General features: G+C 39.4%; 1 protein-coding gene across 1 annotated transcript in view; it reads left to right on the top strand.

Moving 5' to 3' along the window:
• The first annotated feature begins 12,294 nt into the window (after positions 1 to 12,294).
• The window catches only part of LOC134357795 (neurotensin receptor type 1-like), a 70,337-nt gene continuing 58,039 nt past the window's right edge, over positions 12,295 to 24,592 (top strand). Inside the window, exon 1 of the mRNA XM_063069453.1 lies at positions 12,295 to 12,960. Within this exon, the coding sequence (XP_062925523.1) occupies positions 12,295 to 12,960 (666 nt within the window). The remainder of the gene's footprint in view (positions 12,961 to 24,592) is intronic.

The raw sequence follows: 24,592 nt of genomic DNA on the forward strand, positions 1-24,592 counted from the left end.
AATGAGTATTTTGCAACAGTCTTCACTGTGAAAGACACTAGCAGTGAGCCAGATGTTGAAGGTTGTGAGGGAAGAGAAGTGGATGTAGTTACTATTACAAGGGAGAAAGTACTCAGAAAGCTGTAAGACCTAAGGGTACATAAGTCACTCACACCAGTTGAACTGCACCCTATGGTTCTGAAAGAGGTAGCAGTAGGGATTGTGAAGGCATTAGTAATGATCTTTCAAAAACCATTGGACTCGGGTAGAGTGGACAATTGTATAGTGGCATAGGACTGGAAAATTGCAAATGTCACTCTATTCTTTAAGAAAGGAGGAAGGCAGCAGAAAGGAAATTAGAGACCAGTTAGCCCGATTTCTGTGGTTGAACTGTGTTGGAGTCAATTTTTAAGGATGAGGTTATGGAATACTTGGTGACACAGGACAAGATAGGACAAAGTCAGCATGGTTTCCTTAAGGGGATATCTTGCCTGACGAACCTGTTGGAATTCTTTGAGGAGATTACAAGTAGGATAGATAAAGGGGATGCAGTGGATGTTGTATATTTGGACTTTCAGAAGGCCTTAGACAAGGTGCCACATATATGGCTGTTTACCAAGTTTAGAACCCATGGTATTACAGGAAATTTACTGGCAAGCTTAGAGCATTGGCTGATTGGTAGGAAGCTGTGAGTGGGAATAAAAGGATCCTTTTCTGATTGGCTGCTAGTAACTAAAGGAGTTCCGCAGGGGTCAGTGTTGGGACCACTTCTTTTTATGCTGTATATCAATAACCTAGATGATGGAATAGATGGCTTTGTTGCCAAGTTTGCAGATGATACAAAAGTTGGTGGAGGGGCAGGTAGTGTTGAGGAAACAGGCTGCACTAGTGCCATATGAAGCCCCAGCATCACATCCCTGCTCTTGCATTCAAGACCTCCTGAAATAAATGTTGCAGAAGAACTTATACAGATTCAGAAAATGGTCAAGAAAGTGGCAAATGAAATGTAATGTTGAAAAATAAATGATCATGCACTTTGGTAGTAGAAATAAATGTGCAGACTATTTTCTAAATGGGGAGAAAATCCAAAAATCAGAGATGCAAAAGGACTTAGGAGTCCTTGTGCAGAACACCCTAAAGGTTAGCTTGTAGGTAGAGTCAGTGATGAGGAAGGCAAATGCAACATTAGCATTTATTTCAAGAGGTCTTGAATACAAGAGCAGGGTGTGATGCTGGGGCTTTATATGGCACTAGTGAGGCCTCATCATGAGTATTGTGAACAGTACTGGGCTCCTTGTCTAAGAAAAGATGTGCTGGCATTGGAGAGGGTCCAGAGGTGGTTCACAAGGATGAATCTGGGAATGAAATAGTTATCATACGAGAAATGTTTGATAGCTCTGGGTCTGTACCTGCTGGAATTTAGAAGGACGAGGAAGGATCTCATTGAAACCTTTCGAATGTTGAAAGGCCTAAACAGAGTAGATGTGGAAAGGATGTTTCCCATGGTGGGGGAGTCTAGGACAAGAGGGCACAGCCTTGGGATAGAGGGGCGTCCACTGAAAAGAGACGCAGAGAAATTTCTTTAGCCAGAGGGTGGCGAATTTCTGGAATTTATTACCACAGGCAGCTGTGGAGTCCGGGTTATTGGATGTATTTAAGGCAGAGCTTTATAGGTTTTTGATTGGACACAGCATCAAAGATTATAGGGAGAAGGCCAGAGAGTGGGGCTGAGGAGGGGAAAAAAGGATCAGCCGTGATTGAATGGCAGAGCAGACTTGTGGGCCCTGTGAAGGACCAGGGTAAGCATAAAACTGGGAGAGCAGGTAAAGGTGAAGAAAATAGGGGTTTTATTTACCCAAAATGTTTACAAACTCACAGAACTGTTCTAGAGTCCAAACTTGAACCAGCTAAACAGAACAGAACTTGGTAACAACAACATAGTAAATACTCCTCAAACCAAGAGACATCACTCATCTCCTAACTGCGGGTTTATATGCGATGCTGGCCAGTCCATAGTAAATTGCAGGGGAGAGAAAAACATTCCTCTCCTTAAAAAGATACGGCATAAATGAAGCAGCTCCAGAGAACACCCCTCTAAGCTGTAGCAGAATGGCACAATCCAATTATCCAGCCCCATCTACTTTAGGCTGGTGTAATGCAACAGCTCAGTCATCTGCCAGATTATCAGGAGGGTGGTCGGCTACAGGACGCTTTAATATGCCCGGTTAATGGTGCGGTTGGTAATTGCAGCTGCCACAGGTCCAATGGCTTAATTCTGCCCTTATTTCTTAAGGTCTTGTGGTCTAAAGGATGAAGATAGTGAGCCTGGTGTCATGACAACAACTTTTTCCTCAATAACAGCAAAATAAGGGCTGGTTATTGACTTCAGGAAGGGGCAAGAGGTTGTGTACATGCTCCTGTCTACATCAATGTAAGGTTGAGAAGGTTGAGAGCTTCAAGTTCCTCAGAGAAAACATCACCAATAATGTGTCCTGGTCAACCACATAGTCACAATGGCCAAGAAAGCTCACCAATACCTCTACTTCCTCAGGATGCTAAAGAATTTTGATAAGGTTCCCCATGCAAGGCTCCTTCAGAAAGTCAGGAGGCGTGGGATTCAAAGAGACCCTGCTTTGTGGATCCAGAATTGGCTTGTCCACAGAAGGCAAGGAGTGGTTGTAGATTGGTCATATTCTGCATGGAGACTGGTAACCAGTGGTGTGCCTCAGAGATCTGTTCTGGGACCCTTCCTCATTGTGATTTTAATAAATGACCTGGATGCAGAAGTAGAAGGGTGGGTTAGCAAGCTTGCTGATGACACAAAGGTAAGGGTGTCGTGGATAGTCTGGAGGGTTGTCAGAGGTTACAGAGGAACATCAATAGGATGCAGAACTGGGCTGAGAAGTGGTAGATGGACTTCAACCCAGATAAGTGTGAAGTGGTTCATTTTGGTAGGTCAAATTTGAAGACAGAATATAATATTAATGGTCAGCCTCTTGGGTGTGTTGAGGATCTGAGCGATCTTGGGGTCCGTGTCCATAGGACACTCAAAGCTGCTGTGCAGGGTGACAGTGTTGTTAAGAAGGCATATGGTTTGTTGGCAATCATCAACCGTGGGATTGAATTCAAGAGCCATGAGGTAATGTTACAGCTATATAAGACCTTGATCAGACCCCACTTGGAGTACTGTGTTCAGTTCTGGTCACCTCACTACAGGAAGGATGTGGGTACTATAGAGAAAGTGCACAGGTGATGTACAAGTCTGTTGCCTGGATTGGAGGATGTACCTTATAAGAATAGGTGGAGTGAACTTGCCTTTTCTCCTGAAGGATGAGAGGTTACCTGATAGTGGTGTATAAGATGATGAGGGACATTGATCTTGTGGATAGCCAGAGGCTTTTTCCCGGGGCTGAAATGGCTAACACAAAGGGTCATAGTTTTAAGGTGCTTGGAAAGAGGTACCGAGGGGATGTCAGATGTAAGTTTTTCCACACAGAGAGTGGTGGGTGCATGGAATGCACTGCCAGCGGCAGAGGTAGAAACGGATACAATATGGTCTTTTAAGAGCCTCTTAGGTAGGTACATTGAGCTTAGAAAAATAAACGGCTATGCGGTAGGGAAGTTCTAGGCAGTTTCTAGAATAGGTTACATGGTCGGCACAGCATTGTGGGCTGGAGGGCCTGTAATGTGCTGTAGATTTCTATGTTCTATGAAATTTGATATGTTCCCTTTGACCCACACTGATTTTAATGAATGCACCATAGAAAGCATCCTAGCTTGATATTTCTCAGCTTGGTTCGGCAGTTGTGCTGACCACAACAAATTGCAGAACATTGTAGACACAGCTCAGCACATCACAGAAATGAGCCTCCACTCCTTGCACCCCGTCTACGCTTCTCATTACCGTGGCAAAGCAACCAGCATAATCAAAGATCCCACCCAACCCTGACATTTACTCTTCTCCCCGTCCCCCATTGGGAAAAAGATACAAAAATCTGAAAGCACATTCCACCAGGATCAACGACAGCTTCTATTCCATTGTTGTAAGATTTGAATGGTTCCCAAGTAGAGTAACGTGGAACGTTAATCTCAGACTCTACCTCATTATGATCTCACAGTTTATTGTCTATCTACGCTGCACTATTTCTGTAACACTTTATTCTGCACTCTCTGAGTGTTTTTCTTGAACTATGTCAATGTACTGTGGTAATGAATTAATCTATATGACAATGTTATTCCCTGCACCTTGGTATATGTGACAATAATAAACTAAATTACCAATATGTATAATAATAAAAGACAATATTCATAGTAAATATGACTAAACAAATATTGAAAAATATTACTAGGTTCATGACCTTTACATAGGTATATTACAATATAGTTACATCTCTTGATTTTGTGCTTGCCTGAAAATAGTTTCCTTTTATAAAACCTGACCTTTACACAGAGGCAAATTGAGCTGAACTCATTCAATTCACCTTCCTGATTTTTTTGAGTATGGAAATTACTGTTTGTGATATTAGAAAGCTGGTAACAAACATACTTGGAACATATTTGACTACCCACTAACAAGCTGAAGAACTAACCTATAAACTTCAATAACCATTCTTGGCTGCCTCTCACCAGGGCACTTGGCTGGACTGTCTTGGCATCCTACTGTCATGATGAAGTAGGGTCACCTTCTGCGCCCTCATTTGTTGCTTCAGTACTTTTATATCAGGAATGTCTTCGCAATTGATGTTTGTTCAAATCCAAGTCCCCACAGTATGGCACTGAAATATTTCTTTCCCAGTTTTCACAACACAACAACAGGGATAGTTAGCATGCTAGCGTAGTGGTTAGAACAACGCTTTACAGTAGCAGTGACCTAGGATGAATTCCTGCCACTATCTGTAAGAAGTTTATACGTTCTCCCATGAATTTGTGGGTCTCCTCCAGGTGCTCTGGTTTCCTCCCACAGTCCAAAGGTAGGTTAATTGGTCATTGTAAATTGTCCCGTGATTAGGCCTGGGTTAAATTGGGGGATTGTTGGGTGATGTGGCTCAAAGGACCATAAAGGCCTGTTCTGCTCGGCATCACAATAAATGAATAAAAATGTTGTTGGACAATTGAATGCCAAGAAAGAATTTAAAAACAAGATTCTTCTTTAACACCCTTAAGCTTAGTCTGGATTAATATTTGGGATAGTAGTGGCATTAGTAATTTCATTCAGATATCATTCGATTAGTATTTTCATTACAGAGAGTATTACCCTCTTGGTTCCATATCTCTCAACACCCCTACTTGGCAAAAAATATTTTTCTCTATGCTAAGTCTCAAATAGAATAAATCATTTGAGAATAGGCCTATTCTCAAATGATTTGGGGACTTGAGGTTTCTGCAGATCATCAAATGAACAAATCGACAAACTTCTCCCTATCATCTGTTTTGTGGCTCGAGCCCCACTTTGATGTGGTTAACCACACACTGCTGTCCAATTTGCTCTAACCTATGGACTCACCTTTAAGGACTCTACAACTCATGTTCTCAATTTCTATTGCTTATTTACTTATTATTGTTAATGATGTTTTTGCTTTTTTTGTATTTGCGCAGTTTGTTGTCTTTTGCACATTGGCTGTTTGTCTATATTTGTGTGTAGTTTCATTGATTCCATTCTGTTTCTTTGTACTTACTGCGAAGGCCTGCAAGAAAATATATCTCAAGGTAATAGTATATGGTGACATTTATGTACTTTGATAACAAATTTACTTGAACTTTGACGTTCACTTAGTCTTTACTTTTGCAAGGCAAGGCAATAAAAACCAATCTTTCCCCATTTTGCCCACTTTATTTTTAAATTTAGGCTCACTTTGTGTCCTTGATTATGAACCTTTTGAGAATTGTTTTGAGAGTCATTTCATCATCTACTGGTTCTGTCTGCCAGTAATATTAGATTGCAGGTTACATTGACTGAGAAGAAGAGATGTAATTTCCAATTGAAGTCATGAAAAATCATATGTGACAAAATCATTTGTAACAAGCCAAAATAATGTGGACAACATTTCTCATTCCATTTAACTTACTTAATTACTTCTTGTGCTTATTTTCCATGTTAATTTTCTGCCTTCTTGGAGTCCCTAATCTAGGTGGATTTACAAAAGTTTCATTGCCTCTTGACACGTCACCACATAACTATTCCTAAATAAAAACCAAGATAAATATAACTCTGACTAATAGAATTAGATCAGTACTGGTGACCAAGACTGAACTGTTGTAAAAGCCTTAGGTTCCAGGAGGAAAGTTTGGCATCCTTTCCTGATCTGTGCCTCAAGACCCCCTTCGCACGGATGATTCTTGGCATCTCTGAAATGACCTTGCAAGCCATTTGGTATGGCAGTAATCTTTGGATGGGCAAAAAGTACCACCTGGGTGGTTGCCACATCCAAGAAACGAACTAAGAGAATTAGACACAATGTGTTTAACATCTAAGCCACCTGGGATGTGTAGATTTTCTGACATGAAAATCCTTGGCCTCCTCTACTGCCATGATGAGGCCAGACTCAGGTTGGAGAAGCAACACCATATTTTTATGCCTCAAACCTGATCACATAAACATCAATTTCTCTAGCTTTCAATAATTCCTCATAACTTCTTGCCCTCCCTTCTCTCTTTCTTCCATAACACATTCTGGATACCCTCTCACCCCTTGTCTTCTCCTCACGTGCCCATCACCTCCCTCTGGTTTCCCACTTCATTCCTTTTTCCCATGGTCCACTGTCCTCTCCTATTCGAATCCTTTTTTTTTCAACCCTTTACCTCTTCCACTGATCCCCTGCCAACTTCTTTGTTCATCTACCCTTGCCCACCCACTCACCTTTCCCCTCAACTTCTCTCACCCATCGCTATCCAAATTGTACACCTTCCCCACCCCTCACCTTATTAAGGCTTCTGCACCCTTCCTTTCCAGTCCTGAAAATGAGTCTTGGCCGGAAGTATCGACTGTTTATTCCCTTTCATTGATGGGCTATCTGATTTGCTGAGTTCCTCTAGCCAGTCTGTTGTATGTGTTGCATATAAAGCTATGTTTTAGTGGATGCTGTGAGGATTGTCAGAAATAACAAAGAAAAATAACGTTGATCAAATAACTTTAAAGAAGATGCTTTCTTATTTTATAATTGAGTTCTAATTCAGAAATAATTTAAAATCAGTGTAAATTGTGATTCATTCTTCTCACATGCAGAATAGAAGAACAACAAAAAGTCAAATGATCCAGTCAGTATGAACATTTCATTCAAGTATTGTGTTTGAGAGAATGGGCAACTGTGAAATAAGGGAGAGAATGTAATTGATGTTTAGTTGCATTTATCTTGGACCCTTTATTACCAATTTAAATAAAGCTCTAAATTCCTCACTAGACAGAGAAGCAAATCTCAAAGTCAATGAATAAGATATATCTTCTAGAATTATTGGTTTGTATTATTTATGTTCCTAATTTCTAGAATATTTACAGTTAATTTAGTTGAAGAAATATATCTGGCTATTTAATGTATGAGATTTCTAGCTTAATGATGTTACAGTACTTGAAATTGATACATTTCCATTAAATATTCAGTAATTACATTTATTTGTCAATATTTATAATATCAATAAGTAGCTAATAGAGTAACGCTGCTGTAATAGTGTTATAGCATCCTCACCAAAGAAAAGATTCTGATTTAAAAGGCAAAGTGTCTTTTTTGGAGTTTACTCAAAAGACTAATTAATTAATATGTAACAGCAAGAAGGAAAGCTCATTTAAATAGGCTTTTACCGAATCAATCCAAGTGAGAACTGAGCAAAAGGATTTACTCATGTGAGACTACATTAGCTTCATTCTTTCCTGATAGCACATGGTAATTAAATACTTTATTTCTAATTTTGGTGTTTATCTCCAACTTTACTGTATATCAACTGAGAGAACAGTTGTGAAACATTCAAATACATAAATTGTGAGTGTAATAAATGAATATAAGAAATAATTATGCTCTAGTTCCTTTTAATCTAGAAAAAAACAATTTTAGTTATTTAGTATATTTAGAATTTAGAAACCCAAGAACGTAAAATAGATTGACTTGAAGATATTGCATCCAAAAATCCAGAAAAATCATTAATCTAGAAAAATAATTTTAGGTACTTACTACATTTATAATTCAGAAGCCTTAGTACATCAGATAGCTTGACTTAAAGACACAGCATGCAAGGGAAACAAAAATCATATCTTTGCTTGTTCAGGGCATTATTTAATAAAATAAGATCAACGCTTCTCAAGTAAACAAAGGCAATTTCTATTCTATCTTAAATGAAGAATGACAGACAGTTGTTACTGACAGTGACAAGAGGTTATGTGTCATGCAGTAAACATGCTATTTGCAGCAGAGAAGTAAATTGCATCATCAAAAAATAGAAGTGACTAAAATAATTTTTCCACAATTATTCACCCCTCTTCCATTAAACATTTAAATTGGATATCATTTCAGGGAGAGTGAAGTATCTCAATAAGTGACCATTCATTATCTGTGTGTCTAGACAGTGGATGTTGGAAGGCTGTTTGACTTTAGAGAGGTATCACAATCATTTCCATTTCAGCCTACACCTGCCATCAACACATTCAATGGAGTTCTTTGAATAGTGATGGCCTCTAACCTTGGAAGATTTTCTTCTCCTTTTGAGAGCATTAGGATTACAGGAAAGCTTATTTCAAATAAACATGGGGAATTATGCAGACAAAGGGTCATTAACATTTCCTTGTCCCTTGCTCTGGGCCTCCCAATGGATGCATCAATCCTATGCTCCCTGATTACATTCCACACAGGTTAAGCTTTGAGCCACTGATCATTTCATCTAATAGTAGACATTTTCAGCATAGCAAGAGGCCACTTAGTCTATTGCATTGATGCTAGCCAACAATGGACTAGTTCAATTTCACTTTCATGATCCAAAGCCCCGTAGGTTACATCTCTCCCTGGGCTCATTCAGCAGATTTTAAATTGTTGTTGAGACTTCAGCCTCCATCATCCTTTCAACCTTTGAAAGAAAATCCACAGGCAACAAACCAAATGCAAATTTCACCCAATTATATCATTTAATGCATAGAATTTACAGCAAAAGCTTGGGCAATTTGGCCCTATGGGTGTAAACAGGTGCAAAACCTTATATTCTGTCTGGATAGCATCCAACCTGATGGCATGTATATCAACTTCTCCCTCTGGTAAAAAAATACTCCTTCCTCCTCCAACTTCTTCTGTTCACCACTCTGGCCTCTTACCTCTTCTCACCTGCCCATCACTTCCCTCCGGGTCCCTTTTCCTCTTCTATCAAATTCCTTCCTCTCCATCCCTCTATTTTTCCTACCCACATGCCTTCATCTATCACCTTCTTACGAACACAAACAAGAAAAAATCTGCAGAAGCTGGAGATGCAAGGCAAAACACACAAAATGCTAGAGGAACTCAGTAGGATCAGGAATGAATGAACAGTTATGTTTCAGGCCAAAACCCTTCATCAGGCATGGAAAGAAAGATCGCCCTGATGAAAGGTCTCACCCCAACACCTTGACTGTTTATTGATTTCCATATTTGCTGCCTGACCTGCTGAGTTCCTCCAACATTTTGTTTGTTTTCCCTTTCACTAGCCTCCTTTCCCTTCCGGACCCCGCTTCCTTTTCAGTACTGAAGAATGGTCTTGGCCCAAAACCTCTACTGTTTACTCATTTCCATAGATACCGCCTGATCCGCTGAGTTCCTCCAGCACTTTGTGAGTGTTGGTGTAAACTGGTATTTACACCTACAGGACTTCTTCCCACCACCATCTCATCTCCTACCAGTCTTTCACCTTGACTAAGATCTTCCCCGAGCCACTGTTCCCCAGTTCCACATTCTGGCCATCTTTTTTTTTGCACCATCTTTTCTCTCCTTCGGACTCCTCTGCGTTTTGAGATCAGCTTACCTGCTGTTCTGTCAGTGGAAGGATGCGAGGAGGAGAGAGCAGCAGAAAAAATCTCAACTTTTAAAGTCCGTGTTCAATTGTTCAGCTTATAAACCGTGCGAGCAGAAACTGAATATAAAAGAGACGTTGCGGTCGGCAGATTATCCAATGCCTTGTCCGACAGCAATGATCGTTTACAGTCTAATCTTGTTCTGTTGCATGAAACCGTTATGAAAGGTTCAAGGGATTTCCCTGTGACAGAAATTCTGGATACAGGAGCTGTTTGTTACTTGGAAATTGGCCCATCAAAACCCAGAGCATCTGTCCCGAGAGCGCCGGGTCACAGCAAGCGCGGCGGCTTTTCTGCAGCCCGGTGCACTGGCGGCAGGTTTTCCTTGATCTCATCTCATGTTATTAAAGTGGCTGCATCTCCAAACGCAGATACCCAGCGTGCTAGTGAGAAGGTGGTGCTCACCGCGTGCAGACATTCCTGATCTAAATGTGGATATTGTCTCAAGTTCATCAACTGGTTTCGACAAGTGATTGAAATGAAATGAAAAGCTCCGCTGTGGGGAGCACTAATTAAAAGTTGCCAGCATCTCCAATAGGAATCCACGGCGGTGTCCTTGTTGGCAAAACTGGAAGCGGCAAAGAACTTTAAGTTCTTCCTCCTTCACGGCAAGTGTTTAACACCAGTCACTTGATTGACCAGGTAGAAGCAGACACCTCTGCGCAGGTAAGAGCGGAACTCCCGACTCAGTAAGGATATCCTGGAGCTGTCTGCTTAAATTAAAATGTTTAGATTTGCGATCAAGCAAAGTCAAATATCCGAAAACTCTTGCGGAAGTCAATCTGAAGTTCGTAAGTCGAAGCCCGATGGCCAAAGCCTGGCGACTGGAGATCCGGGGATCTGTCCTGGGTTAGAGGACTGTTGTGTGTATGGGTGGGTGAGAGGAAGGGAAAGTGACCTGTTTTACTGGCCTGTTTTGTTGCTTGTTGTCTTCTGCTTTGTGGTGTTCGGTGTTGTTCTGCCGAGCATTGTTGGCATGCTATATTGGCGCCGGGATGTGTGGAGGCACTTGCGGGCTGCCTCGGGTGTTCTGGTTGTTAGCGCAAACAACGTATGTCACTGGTTCTTTCTATGTACATGCGATAAATAATTCTGAATCTGAATCAGAAAAGTCTCGGTGACCTTTCTGAGTGAGCCGGGTTCTTCGTAGATTGGAATTCAAAGTTCAAAAAGTTCAAAGTTTATTATCAACGTACATATACGTCACCATACACACCCCCATAAGGTCTATAAGTTGTGAGCATGCCCAGGAAATACAAAAAAAACTCTAAAGAGTCAATGAAAGTCAGCACCTAACAGGACAGACGGACAAACAAAGTGCAAAATGACAACAAAATGTGTAGACACAAAAATAAATAATAATGGTAAAATAATAGATAAATAAGCAATAAATATCGAGAAAATAAGATGAAGAGTCATTGAAAGTGTGTCCGTTGTTTTTGGGAACAGTTTAATGATGGGATGAGTGAAGTTGAATTAGAGTTATTAGGGTTAGAGTTGAATTAGTCTTAAGAGTTATACGGCACGGAAATAGCCCCATTAATCCAACTCGCCCATGCCGACCAGATCGTCTCTTTTGCTTAGATTTGGCCCATATCCCTCCTAACCTTTCCTGTCCATGTAACTGTCCAAATCCATTGTAAATATTGCAATGGTACCCGCCTCACCCACTTTCTCTGGCAGCTGTCTCAAATTCGACTATGTGAAAAAGTTCCCCCTCCGTTCCTTTTTAAATCTTTCCCCTTTCACTTTAAGCCGGCGCCTTTCAGCTTTAGATTCCTCTGTCCTGGGGAAAAGAGAATTGCTCTTATCATGCCTCGCATGATTTTATAGCCTATAAAGGTCTATAACTTGTGTGATAGAACATGGAACGTAGAATGGTATAGCTCAGGATCCGGCCCTTCGGTCATCCTGAGAGGCTGGAAATTCTCATCAGTGGGGACAGCATACGAAGTGAGACACGAGGAGAATGTTATTTGATCAGAACAAGGAAAAGTTCGACTCTTTTATCTCAATCGGACACCAACATCATAAATAATTCAGTCTATGGGTAGTTAAAGAGAGAGCGAAAAAAAAAACATCTTTCCAAAGTGCCCAGGATCTGTCCCGGTCCTCCCGCCCCTCGCGTCACTGTCCCGGGGCCGGGACTTCATGTGGGGGAGTGGTATAACTCAGGAATAAAAAGCCGCTGGTTGCTTTGGCGCCAGCTACTGCTCCCCTCGGTTGGAATCGCTCCAAAGCCTGCAATCTGACCGGAAGATTTGCCCCCCCCCCCCAATCAGAACATTATCTGCAAAGGAATGAGTCTGGCTTTGAACTCCAGCCTGGAGGGGCGCGATGGGGACAGGGTCCAACCGGACCCCAGTCCGCCCAGCAACGGCAGCAGTGGGCTCCGGGACGCCGGAGAGAGCGACCTGGATGTGAACACGGACGTTTATTCCAAAGCGGTGGTCACCCTGATCTACATCGGTCTCTTCGTGCTGGGCTCGTTCGGTAACTTCATCACCATGTACACCCTGGTGAAGAAGAAGACACTGCAGCACCTGCAGGGCACCGTGAACTATCACCTCGCCAATCTCGCCCTGTCCGACCTCCTCATTCTCCTGCTCTGTATGCCCATCGAGCTCTACAACTTCATCTGGGTGCACCACCCCTGGGCTTTCGGTGACGCCGTGTGCCGGGGTTATTACTTTCTCCGGGATGCTTGCACCTATGCCACGGCGCTCAACATCGGCAGCCTCAGCGTCGAGCGCTACATGGCCATCTGTCACCCGTTCAAAGCCAAGACTCTTATGTCCAGCAGTCGCACCAAGAAGCTCATCTCCCTCATTTGGGTGCTGTCGTTCCTGCTCGCCACTCCAATGATCTTCACTATGGGGCAGAAGTATGCCAACCCTGTCCCCGATCCAGATGACTTGATCTGCACCACCATAGTGGATGAAATGACGGTCAAAACCGTCATTCAGGTAAGTAGTAGGCGCGGGATGGTCTCTCTAATCCGTTTCGTGTTGCCGGCAAACATAGCTTTGAAGTTAGTTTCCCACGCGTTACTCGTACATGAGTTTTCGCATGGACGTTGAACGCGGGGATAAGCGGCGGAGTTCAAACTGGGTCTGGCGTTGAAGAAGGATTGTTGTCGGTGCGAGCAGGAGGCGGGCATGACAGGCGAGTTTCTATTGTGGAATAAACAGAGTTACTGACACAATGTGGGGCGCGAGCGGCATGGGCACGCAAAGGGGGATCAGAAGCGCGAGGTAAATGGCGCTGCAGAGCGATGCCTCTTTTGGACCTGTAAAGGGTGAAGTGTAGAATCAGGGAGAGACCGCTGAACCTGCGTTTTCCACTTATTTCTGCATCTTATTGTGTCTGTCCTGTCCCCCTTTGAAGGCTCTGATTGACTCGGTTTCTATCAAACTCCCAAGAGGTGAGTTCCTGGTCAGAACTGCACTGCAGAAGAAAGGGTTTCCCCGCGTCCGTTGACTTCCTCAAACACATCAGCTAATGGGAACGGCTTCCTTTTGAAAGCAGACACCAGCTCTGATATTCACACTTTGCAAGTGTTATTGACGTTTAGAGTAGGATGAGTAGAACTCTAGGCGTGACTTTCCCTAGACTTCAACGGATGATCTCTCCATCTTGTTGTTACTGCAGAGAATAATTCATTATTTTTCTGCTAAAAATAGAGCCGATCGATGTTTTATGAAGCAACATGAAAACAATTAGAACAAGATTGGAAGTTCCATGCCTTTTTTGTACAGGGTTAAAATTAATCACTGATTGTGTTTTATCCTGTTTATAATGAAGTTGTTTGGGTAGGTGGAATAAATAATATAACAGGTTACTACTGTAGTTGTGAGAATTATGCATCAAAACATGGGTCCTTTTATTTTCTATGAAGCAACAATCAAGATATATTCATAAAAATGATATTGTTCTATAGCCATTATTTAAGTTTGCTTTCCTCTATTGATATTGAAAGTTTAATTAATAGAACTTGCTAATTCTTCAGTGTCCCTTCAACATTATAGCTCCATCACTAATTGTGAAGATTAGAATAGGTGTATGTGTACAGAGGTTTCATGAATAACTGAGGAGTGTTTCTCCATTGTATCTCCAAGGTCGCTAGGTCTTTGATCTTTGTTGCTTAAGCATAAAATGGAATGAAATTTTGGGGACTTCTGTAACAGGCAGACAATCCATCTTAGCAGGATTACCACCTAGACAGGGATGGTAAAACAAGTTTTCTTCAAATTGTGCAAGTTTCTATAATAAAATGAACTGCAAGGGTTAATGGTTTTTTTCAGAATTAGAATCAGGTTTATTATCACTGATACATGCTGAGAAATTTATTGTTATGACATATAGTTGAAGAGTGTCAAGATATTCTTGGTTAAAATTATGCAAAATAACTTTAGAACATAGAACATAGAATAGTACAGCACAGGAACGGGCCCTTTGCCCTGAAATGTTGTTCTGAACCAATTAATTTAGCAATCAAATAGCCAAATAAATTAATCTTTTCTGCATACGCAATCTTAATATCTTTTCATTTACCTCACATTCATGTATATAGCTCAATGTTTCCTTTAAAGCTCCTAATGTATCTGCCTCTACCACCACTCCAGGCACCCAACCCTCTCTGTGTAAAAACTTGCCACTCACATTTCGTTTGAACTCCCCCCGCCCATTACCCTGTCTTTAAACTTCAAAGTAAATTTATTATCAAAGTACATGTATGCCACCAAATACAAACTTGAGATTCATTTTCTTGTAGGCATACTTAATAAATCCAATAACCATAACAGAATCAATGAAAGACTGTATCAACCATTGTGCAGGTACAAAAAGAAAGGGAAAAAAGAAATAATAATAATAAATAAATAAAATTTGTTGTTTTATAATATATTTTTTATGTGGAGCTTAAAGCGCAGCACTGAATTTTTGTACATTTTCAATTACAGAGAACAAAAAGCTTAAGTTCTATATTTTAAACTCACAAGAAAATACTGTGAAATTACATCATTTGTTGATGATTTAAATACATTGGAAAGTGAGAGCAGCTCTGCACTACTCCTATCCACTCATTTATAGTTTATCCCCATGGTCACCCAGTCTTATCAGAAAACTTCATTTGTCATTGGAAACAATGTCGTCTCAAAATAATAAAGGAAAAGTGCAGAAAAAAGCATAATACAGGGTGGCATGGTAATGTAGCAGTTAGTGTAATGCTATTAGAGAGCAAACCACATTCAATTCCACCACTTTCTGTAAGTAGTTTGTATGCTCTCCCTGTAAACTCCGGGTGCTCCGGGTATCCTCCAACATTCCAAAGACATGGATTAGTAGGTTAATTGACCCCATGGGTGTAGTTGGGAGGCCTGGACTCATTGGGCCAGAAGGACCTGTTACCATGTTGTGTGTAACTCTACATGCAAAATAAGAATAAAATTATGCAAGTCATATCTTCAAGAGCACAGCATGAATATAAAATTAGAAGCAAGGGTCCAGGTTAGAATTGAGAATGCACAGTTAGAATCATCATTCTCTAGAGCAGACCATCAAAGAATGACATGAGTGTGGTTATGTGCAGTGCTTCTACAGAGAAGACAAACTTCTTGAGAGAGACAGACAGGTTTCCATTTACCAGTAGGAGATCTATTGATGTTATAAGCAATTATGGTTTACTGGGTGTTTGGTTGATTGTTTTGGAGAGTGAAAAATAATTTTGAAGCATTTTCCCTAAAATGACCTTTATTTATCTCTCCTCCGTGATTCTCTGATTAGGGGTGAGATGTAGAAGCTTGCAACATGGGCAAGCTTGATGGATAGTTGGTTGTTTCAGACCTCTGTAAGACTAGTATCTGTCAGTGACTCAAGAGTGTGGAGGCTTGAACCAGTTTTTCACTTTTTATTCTGTGATGCAGAACTATATCTGATGTTATATCTTTCTTAATTACCCAGGGGATTTTGGCACAGCACTTGGAAGCAGCTTTATTTCATACTATCAGATTTAAGTTAAAGGGATTTGTTTGTCCAAGTCTTTTCTTTTTCAATATTTTTATTGATCTCTTACATAAAAGAATACAAAGTACAGTAGGATATATAAAATATATCAATTACAATATATTGGAATCACAAATATATTCTCATTACCCTATATCCGTATAAATTAAATTTAAACATAATATTGAAAAGAGATAATTCTATCATACAAAAAAATTTAACCCCACTACCAGAAAAAAAATCTGTTTGGTTAAAAAAAAGGAAAAAATCCTTATCATATAGTAAAACATATTATTAGCCAACATCTGTGCTTAATATCAAAAATTTTGAAAATAATTCAAAAATGGTCCACACAATGTTAAAAAATCTTGTCTAGGTTCAGAAATTGAACAGCGAATCTTCTCTAAATTTAAGCGTGACATAACATCATGTAACCAATGAGTATGAGTAGGCAGAGTGACATCCTTCCACTTAAGCAACAATGCCCTCCTGGTTATAAGAGAAATAAAGGCCAAAATGTGCAAATCATGTGTCTCCAAGATAATATCATTTCCTCCAACAATTCCAAATAAGGCAGTCAAAGGATTGGGTTTAAAATTTACTTTAAAAAGCACCGAAAAAGTTTGGAATACTTCCTTCCAATATTTTTCAAGACTCGGACAAGTCCAAAACATATGAATTAGTGAAGCTTCTCGATTGTTACATCTATCACAATAGGGAGATACTGTATATCCGAATAAACACAAGACAGCTTACCTTTAGTCATGTGGGCCCTATGAACCATTTAAATTGTAGAAGGGAATGACGGACACATAATGATGAGGAATTAACCAATTTAAAAATTTAATTCCAAGTATCCTCAGAAATTGGAATCTGTAAATCTTGTTCCCAGAGATTTTTAATTTTGTCTAAAGGAATATTATACAACTTACCATAAATATTAGATATAGATCCATTATGGCAGGTATTCAAGTTAAAAATTGTATCAAGTAAATTCTTATCTGGACCTTTAGGAAATGTATGTACTTGAGAATGCAAATGTCTCTAATTTGTAAATGTCAAAAGAAGTGGGTTTTGGGTAGAATATACTTAGCTGACAATTGTTCAAATGAAGAGAGACTATCTGCAACAAACAAATCCTGAAAACATTTAATACCCAATCTATTCCACTGTTTAAAAACTACATCAGTTTTTAAAAGATAGGTTTAAAAAAAGTTAGAAAAAATGGGGCTTGAAAGTGAAAACCTCAAAAAACCTAATATTTTCTAAATTGTACCCAAATCCTCAAAGTGTGTTTAACTACAAGATTATCAGTTAAATTACATAAAGATAAAGGAATTGAGGATCCAAGAAGAGAAATGATAGAAAATTTAGTAATAGAATTAGCTTCTAAAGAAACCCAGACCAGACAGTCCTCTTGATTAATATAGTATAACCAAAACGTAAGATTCCGTATATTGACTGCCCAGTAATAAAACCTAAAATTGGGTAAGGTGAGACCTCCATTCTTTTTAGCTTTTTGAAGATGAACTTTATTTAATCGAGATATTTTATTTTTTCATATATAAGAAGATATAATAGAATCCAGGGAATCAAAAATGGATTTAGGAATAAAAACAGGTGTGGCCTGAAATAAATATAAAAATTTAGGCAAAATATTCATTTTAATAGAATTAATTTGGCCAATCAACGATAAAGAGAGGGGTGACCAATTTGATAGTGCCTTCTTAACATAATTCAGAAGTGTAAAAAAAATGTCTCTAAAAAGGAATTTATAATTCCTCGTAATTGTTACGCCCAAATAAGTAAATTGATTTCTTACAATTTTAAAAGGGTTAGTATTAACTAATACTAAACTATTCAAAGGAAAAATTCACTCTTCTGAAAGTTAAGTTTATATCCTGAAAACTGACTAAAGCAGGAGAGTAAAGAAAGTACGGAAGGTGAAGAAGACTCCACAATAGAAATGTAGAGCAAAAGGTCATCAGCATAAAGCGCAACTTTGTGGGTAATACCTCTACTTAAAATACCAGGGATATCAGTAGATTCCCAGAAAGCAATAGTTAAAGGTCCTAAGACCAAATTAAAAAGCAAAGGACAACCTTGTCTGGTTCCATGTTGAAGTTTAAATGGTTTAGAATTCTGAGAGTTAGTAAGAACCTGAGCGGAGGGAGATAAATAAAGTAATTTAATCCATTGAATAAAATCGAGCCCAAAGTTAAATTTTTCTAAAGTTTTAAATAAATAATTCCATTCAACCTGATCAAAGGCTTTCTCATCATCTAAGGATATCACACATTCCGATATCGTCTTAGAAGGAGAATAAATAATATTCAATAAATGACAAATATTAAAGTGGGAGTATCGATTTTTGATATTCCAAGTCTTTTAATATCTTATACCATTCATACCTTAGGGGAAAGCCAATGTCTCATACATACATAGAAATCTACAGCACATTACAGGCCTTTTGGCCCACATCTGTTTGTGATAACAAGCTAACTAGCAAATTTAGGGAAGGTTTGGTGCAAATACTTTCATCTTACGCAAATTAGCTGTATTCTTGTGACTTTCAATGAGCCACCTGCAAACTGAAGTTGTAAAAGCCATTAATTCAGCACAGCAAGCTGGTGCATTTGGAAGAATCTCTCAGAAGTATGCCCCTGAAATGAAAGCCCATTGAGTTTTATACTCTTTAAACACAGAGGGAAAATAGTTGAGCTTCAGAATATCTAATCCCTATGATGAACCTTGTAATGGGAAATTGCAACTCCATGCAGGAAGTCAAATTAGATGATGAACCATGGCAGAGTGCAAGAGAAATTTATGGGTAGACATTGAATTAGACAGCTCTCGAAGGTAGGGCTCAGCTGGTCAGGAAGCATCTATGGAGAGAAACAAATGCCAAATAAAACCTTATCGGGTCTTAGCCTGAAATGTCAACTATTTATTCCTCACCATAGATGTTCCCCACCTACTGAGTTTCTCAAGCACTTTATTGTGTGTTGTTCAAGATTTCCAGCATTAGCAGGACTCTTGTGTTCTTGAAAAGAGAATGAGTCTTTAAATCTGACCATGCACAGATTTTTAATTTCTAAAAATATTAGATTAGATTAGATTATCAGAACACTCAGTCCTCTTTTATTGTCATTTAGAAATGCATACATGCATTAAGAAATGATACAATGTTCCTCCAGAGTGATATCACAGAAAACAGGACAAACCAAAGACTAACACTGACAGAACCACATAATTATAACATACAGTTACAGCAATGCAAAACAATACCACAATTTGATAAAGAACAGACCATGGGCACGGTAAAAAAAAAGTCTCAAGTCCCGATCGACTTCCGAGTCCCTGATAGCAGGTGGCAAAAGGGAGAAACTCCTTGTCATAAACCTCCAGGCACCGTCAACTCGCCAATGCATTGGAAGCAGCCGACCACAGCCGACACCAAGTCCGTCCATCCGAAAACTTCGAGCCTCCGACCAGCCCCTCCGATACAGCCTCCCGAGCGCTATTCTCTGCCGAGCGCCTTCAACCTAGCCCTGGCCGCCGAAACAAGCAAAGCCGAGGATTCGGGGCCTTCTGCTCTGGAGATTCCAGTTACCACACAGTAGCAGCGGTGGCAAAGCCAGCATTTGAGAAGTTTCTCTAGATGTTCCTCTGTACTCTCACGTCTGTTTCCATCAAATCAGAATTGTGCACGGCACCCTACTTGACAGATTACAGATATCATTCACCGGAGAGGCCGCACGCGCTGCGTCACGCCGCCATCTTCTCCTCCTCCTCCTAATAATACTAGTAACTTTGGTACAGTATGTAGCAATGTTTGTGTTAGGTGGACTAATATTAATACTAGTGGACACAGATACTTGAAGAATCAGATTTCATTAACAACAAAGCAACGTTCTGCAAAATGTCAATTTGGAAAATACCTCTTTATTAGGCTACGTTTACAGCTTTCCTTGCTTGTGAAGTAAGTACTGGAATTTGATTGTAAACAAGGTGGGACAGTGGAAACCTGATTGGATGTGGACTAACCAATCAGGAGGAAAGGACATAGGGGATATATATACCACTGGACTAGACATGCTCAGGCATCATTCCTGATGAAGCTGGTAGAGTTTATCATCGAAACGTCGGTTAAAATTGATACATGTACCCGGCAGGAAGCCCGAGAAGAGTTTATCCGGTATTTCCTCCAATTCCAATGGACTTCCCTTTGGCTTCACAACACTTGTAAAGGCATGTCCCAAAACCAAATTACATACAATAAGTGAATTTAATGTAGCACACACAAAGCTCTGGAGGAACCCAGTAGGTCAGGCAGCATTTCTGGAAAGGAATAATGATTCAATGTTTCAGACCAAGACCCTTTACCAGGACTTAATCAGCATGTAAATTATTAGGAACTGCCTGAGTTCTCAGATATGTCAATTACATAATAATATATTGTAACCGCAATTTTCACTTGATCTCCAAAGCTTCTCTGGCCCAACTTTTTATAGCTAAATTAGCATTTACAGTACTTTCTTACTCAGTCCTTCCTCCCAACCCTTTTGTTCATTTTATACAACTAGTGTTCGACATTTTCATTTTTTACCAGATTTCATTAACAAATAAGCTGGTTTTCTTTCTTGATGGTATTTGATCATTCTATGCAACAACGCACAAAATGCCAAAGGAACTCAGCAGGCGAGGCAGCATCTATGGAAAAAAGTATAGTCGACTTTTCGGGCCGAAACCCTTCGGCAGGACTTAGGGTCCTCCAGCATTTTGTGTGCGTTGCTCAAATTTCCAGCATCTTCATATTTTCTCTTGTTTGTGATTTGATCGTTTTGTTGTTTGTTGCAGTAAACTGTTACTTCCTTAGACAAGCTAATTATTTCTGAAACTTTCAAACACTGATCAGGAATTCAAGCTACATTAATATCATAATTTCATTCACTTGGAAATGAATTATTCCTCCAGTCATCGTCATCATCATCAGGTGCCATGCTCGGTTTGAGCTTTGACTGCCAAGGGCCACACACTCCTGTTTCAGGTCAAGTGGATCAATTCATTGGTATGCATTTCCAGTTCTCTGGCTGCTGTCTCCATCATCATTTGTCTCTGTCCTCCTCTTGCTTTCTTCCCTTCAATCTTTCTCTTAATTACCATGCATTCTAACTCCTCTTTCCTAATCACATATCCAATGAAATTACGTTGCCTTTTCATGATCTCATACGTTATTTCTCTTTTTGTGTTTGCTCTGTTCATGACATCCTCATTAGATATTCGTTTCATCCATGATATTCTTTGCCTCCTCCTAAAAAACCTCATTTCTGCTGCCACAAATCGTTTCCTCATGTTACTAGATATTGTCCAACATGCTGAGCCATATAACATAACTGGATAAACATAACATTTCAGTACTCTGAGGCGGGTTGTCGTGCCTGGTTTAGTACTGGTCAGTATACTCTTCATTCTCATAAAGGTGTCTTTTGCCATCCTTTTCTTCTTTTGATGTCCAAGTCGCATCTGCCATCTAAGGTCACCCAGCTTCCTAAGTAGCAAAAGTTCTGTACTTGTTTTATGTCTTCCCCATTTATTCTCTGCCTGCAGATAGGATTCTCCTTCTTTTTGGATATCACCATACATTCTGTCTTTTTGCAATCGATAGATAGACCCATTTTTGCACTTTCTTCAACAATTATATCAATTAAGTTTTGTAATTCTTTTGTACTTGCAATTAACACAGTGTCATCTGCATAACTGAAATTATTGATGTTTTCACCACCAACTTTGGCATGATATACTACTGGGTCATGGTCACTATTACAGTCTGCACCTGGATATGTTTTGCATTGAGTCACTGAGTTTCTAAATCTTTGGTTTATAGTAATAAAGTCAATTTGATTTCTAGTGTTATCACCTGGACTTTTCCAGGTCCACAAGCATCTTGGATGGTTTTTAAAGTAGGTATTCATAATGACCCGATTATTCATCTTGCACCATTCTACCCATTTCTCACTTCTTTCATTTCTTTCCCCTAGTCCAAATTTTCCTATGGTATTCCTCCAGTACTACTTTATAATTGCTGATTTCCTTACGATTATAGAAACTTTAAATCAATAATCTGGAAATTTGGCATCATAATCAATATATTTGCGTGCTATGTGAAGGAGTTTAATCTGAGAGCTAAATGTTAAATATAATTGGTCCTTTGTGTGTTTATTAAGTTCATTCAGGTTATTTTATGTAGATGAGGTCATGTACACAAAGACTGTAGGATATTCAGTGTTTTGCAACAGTGCCAAAAACATTTAAAGTCTGCTAATGGTTTAGTAGTCTCACTCGGCAGAGTTTAATAGATAATTCATGATTGTTTATATGTGACTTAACATTCACCAGCCGTACCTGGGGCACATAGGGCTTGATGAGACCACGTTTAGTACCACTGCTGCTATATAAAAATACATCAATACATCAGTCACAGTTCAGAACAGACTTACTGGTCTAAAACATAGACCAGTGATGGACAGGCTATGCTTGCATCCACTGCAATTTAGAAGAACGAGAGGTGACTTGATTGTACCATATAAGATCCTAAGGCATCTTGACAGGTTGATGTTGAGACCATAAGACCATAAGTTATAGGGACAGAATTAGGCTATCTGACCCATCACGTCTGCTCCTCCATTTCATCATAGCTGACCCATTTCCCTTTCAGCCACAATCTTCTGCCTTCTCCCCGTATCCCTTCATGCCCTGACTAATCAATAATCTATCATGACGGCCTCCACAGCTGCCTGTGGCAATGAATTCCACAGATCCACAATTCTCTAGCAAAAGAAATACCTCCTCATCTCCGTTCCAAAAGGACACTCCTCTATTCTGAGGCTGTGTCCTCTGGTCTTAGACTCTCCAACCATAGGAAACATCCTCTGAGGATGTTCTTTATTGGAAAATATAATAAAATAAATAATCATTCAATGAAGATAGGAATGAGGTGAGCATTTTCCTGTCAGAGTGTCGTGGAACTCTCTTCCTCAATGGGTGGTGGTCTGCCAGAAATTTTAAGGAGGATGTATCTCAAACGTTCAAGCCTAAAATGGTATCGTGGGTAGGTAAGTGTACGGAGTTAAGGTTACAGTCAACTGAGCTGTGATCTTATTGAAGAGCAGGCATGAGGGGTACCTAATACAGGTATCTGTTTGTTTGTATTGTATATCTATGACTATTGAATCCGAATATCAATCTAGGGTCAGATCAGTTCTTTTTATTGTTCTCTCTACTTCTTTCCTTATTTCAATCATCCTACATACAACTCACATCCTCATCCATCAATTGACACCAATCTAATTATGCACTCTACTTCCTGTCTTTGCCTGAATCCCTAATGTCCAGATCAAAACCCTAGAGCACTATGTATTTCTGAATGTACTGTCAAAGTACTGCCTAGCTGTACATCATCACAAGCTATAGCATATGGGCAATAATCTGATACATAGTAAGCAATGTTATAAATCTTCTATTCATTCTTGTCACTAACATTGCAATGCCATCATTAACTCATATAAAACAAATGGAATAATAAAATTGGTAAGATAATCGAAAGTGATATGCACATGTGTCTTTCCATGATAAGATTACTCAATTTTATTTCTGGGCCTAAATCATTAATTATTGTAAGGGCTAACCATGAATTCACAATGAGCTGTTCTCTACTCTCAGTTGGTGCACATTTAATTTATTCTTTGGGCACAGTAAGTGAGGACGTGACATTGAATAGCTCTTGGATCATCAACTTCAGATCAGATTATATAATTTACAGTGGTGTTTCTTACATCTTGCATGCATCTACTTTAAAATCAGGTGGACTTCCAAAAGCAATTTGTTGACAGTAATTTCAGAAAAGCATTTAGAGATCTTATTATCCTACTTTTTAAAACCTGCTTTTCTGCATGAAAGTGTATAACAAATGTGTTGTAGTAAGACTAAAAGACTAAATTAGAATGATATACATGCATTAAAGCAGGATAAATATTCACAACCTGAACCCATGATTGAATGCAATGCACTCTGATATGTTTTTACAATTTAAAGTGCATTAAACTGGTTTGCTGAGAGAGTAATTTATTTATTCCATTATATATTACATGCTAAACTTTATTCTTCTATTATTTGTCAATATATTTAATATATATAATCTGCTTCTGGATCAGTACTTGTGATATAATATAACTCAATTCAAAATGTTTGAACTAATTATAGTCTTACGAATTATACCTATTACAAACAGTGTTTCACAATCTGAGTGTGAAGTATTTTTATCCCATGGGTTCCAGCAACACAAAAAGTGCCTTCTTAGTGGAAGTTAAAAATGACCAATTAATACTGACCTTTCTAGTGATTCACATATTCCGATCATTACATATTTCAATACAATCTTATTTCATTCTTTAAACTCCAGAGAGTATGCAGTACGTGCTTCCTTTATTGAATGCCCCATTTAAGAATCTTGGCTACACTCTCTCCAGGACAACTAGATCATTCCTTAGGTAAGGAGATCAAAACTCTGTGCAGAAATGCTATGAGCAAAGTCAC

This window comes from Mobula hypostoma, chromosome 2, assembly GCF_963921235.1.
Source record: "Mobula hypostoma chromosome 2, sMobHyp1.1, whole genome shotgun sequence".
NCBI lineage: Eukaryota > Metazoa > Chordata > Chondrichthyes > Myliobatiformes > Myliobatidae > Mobula > Mobula hypostoma.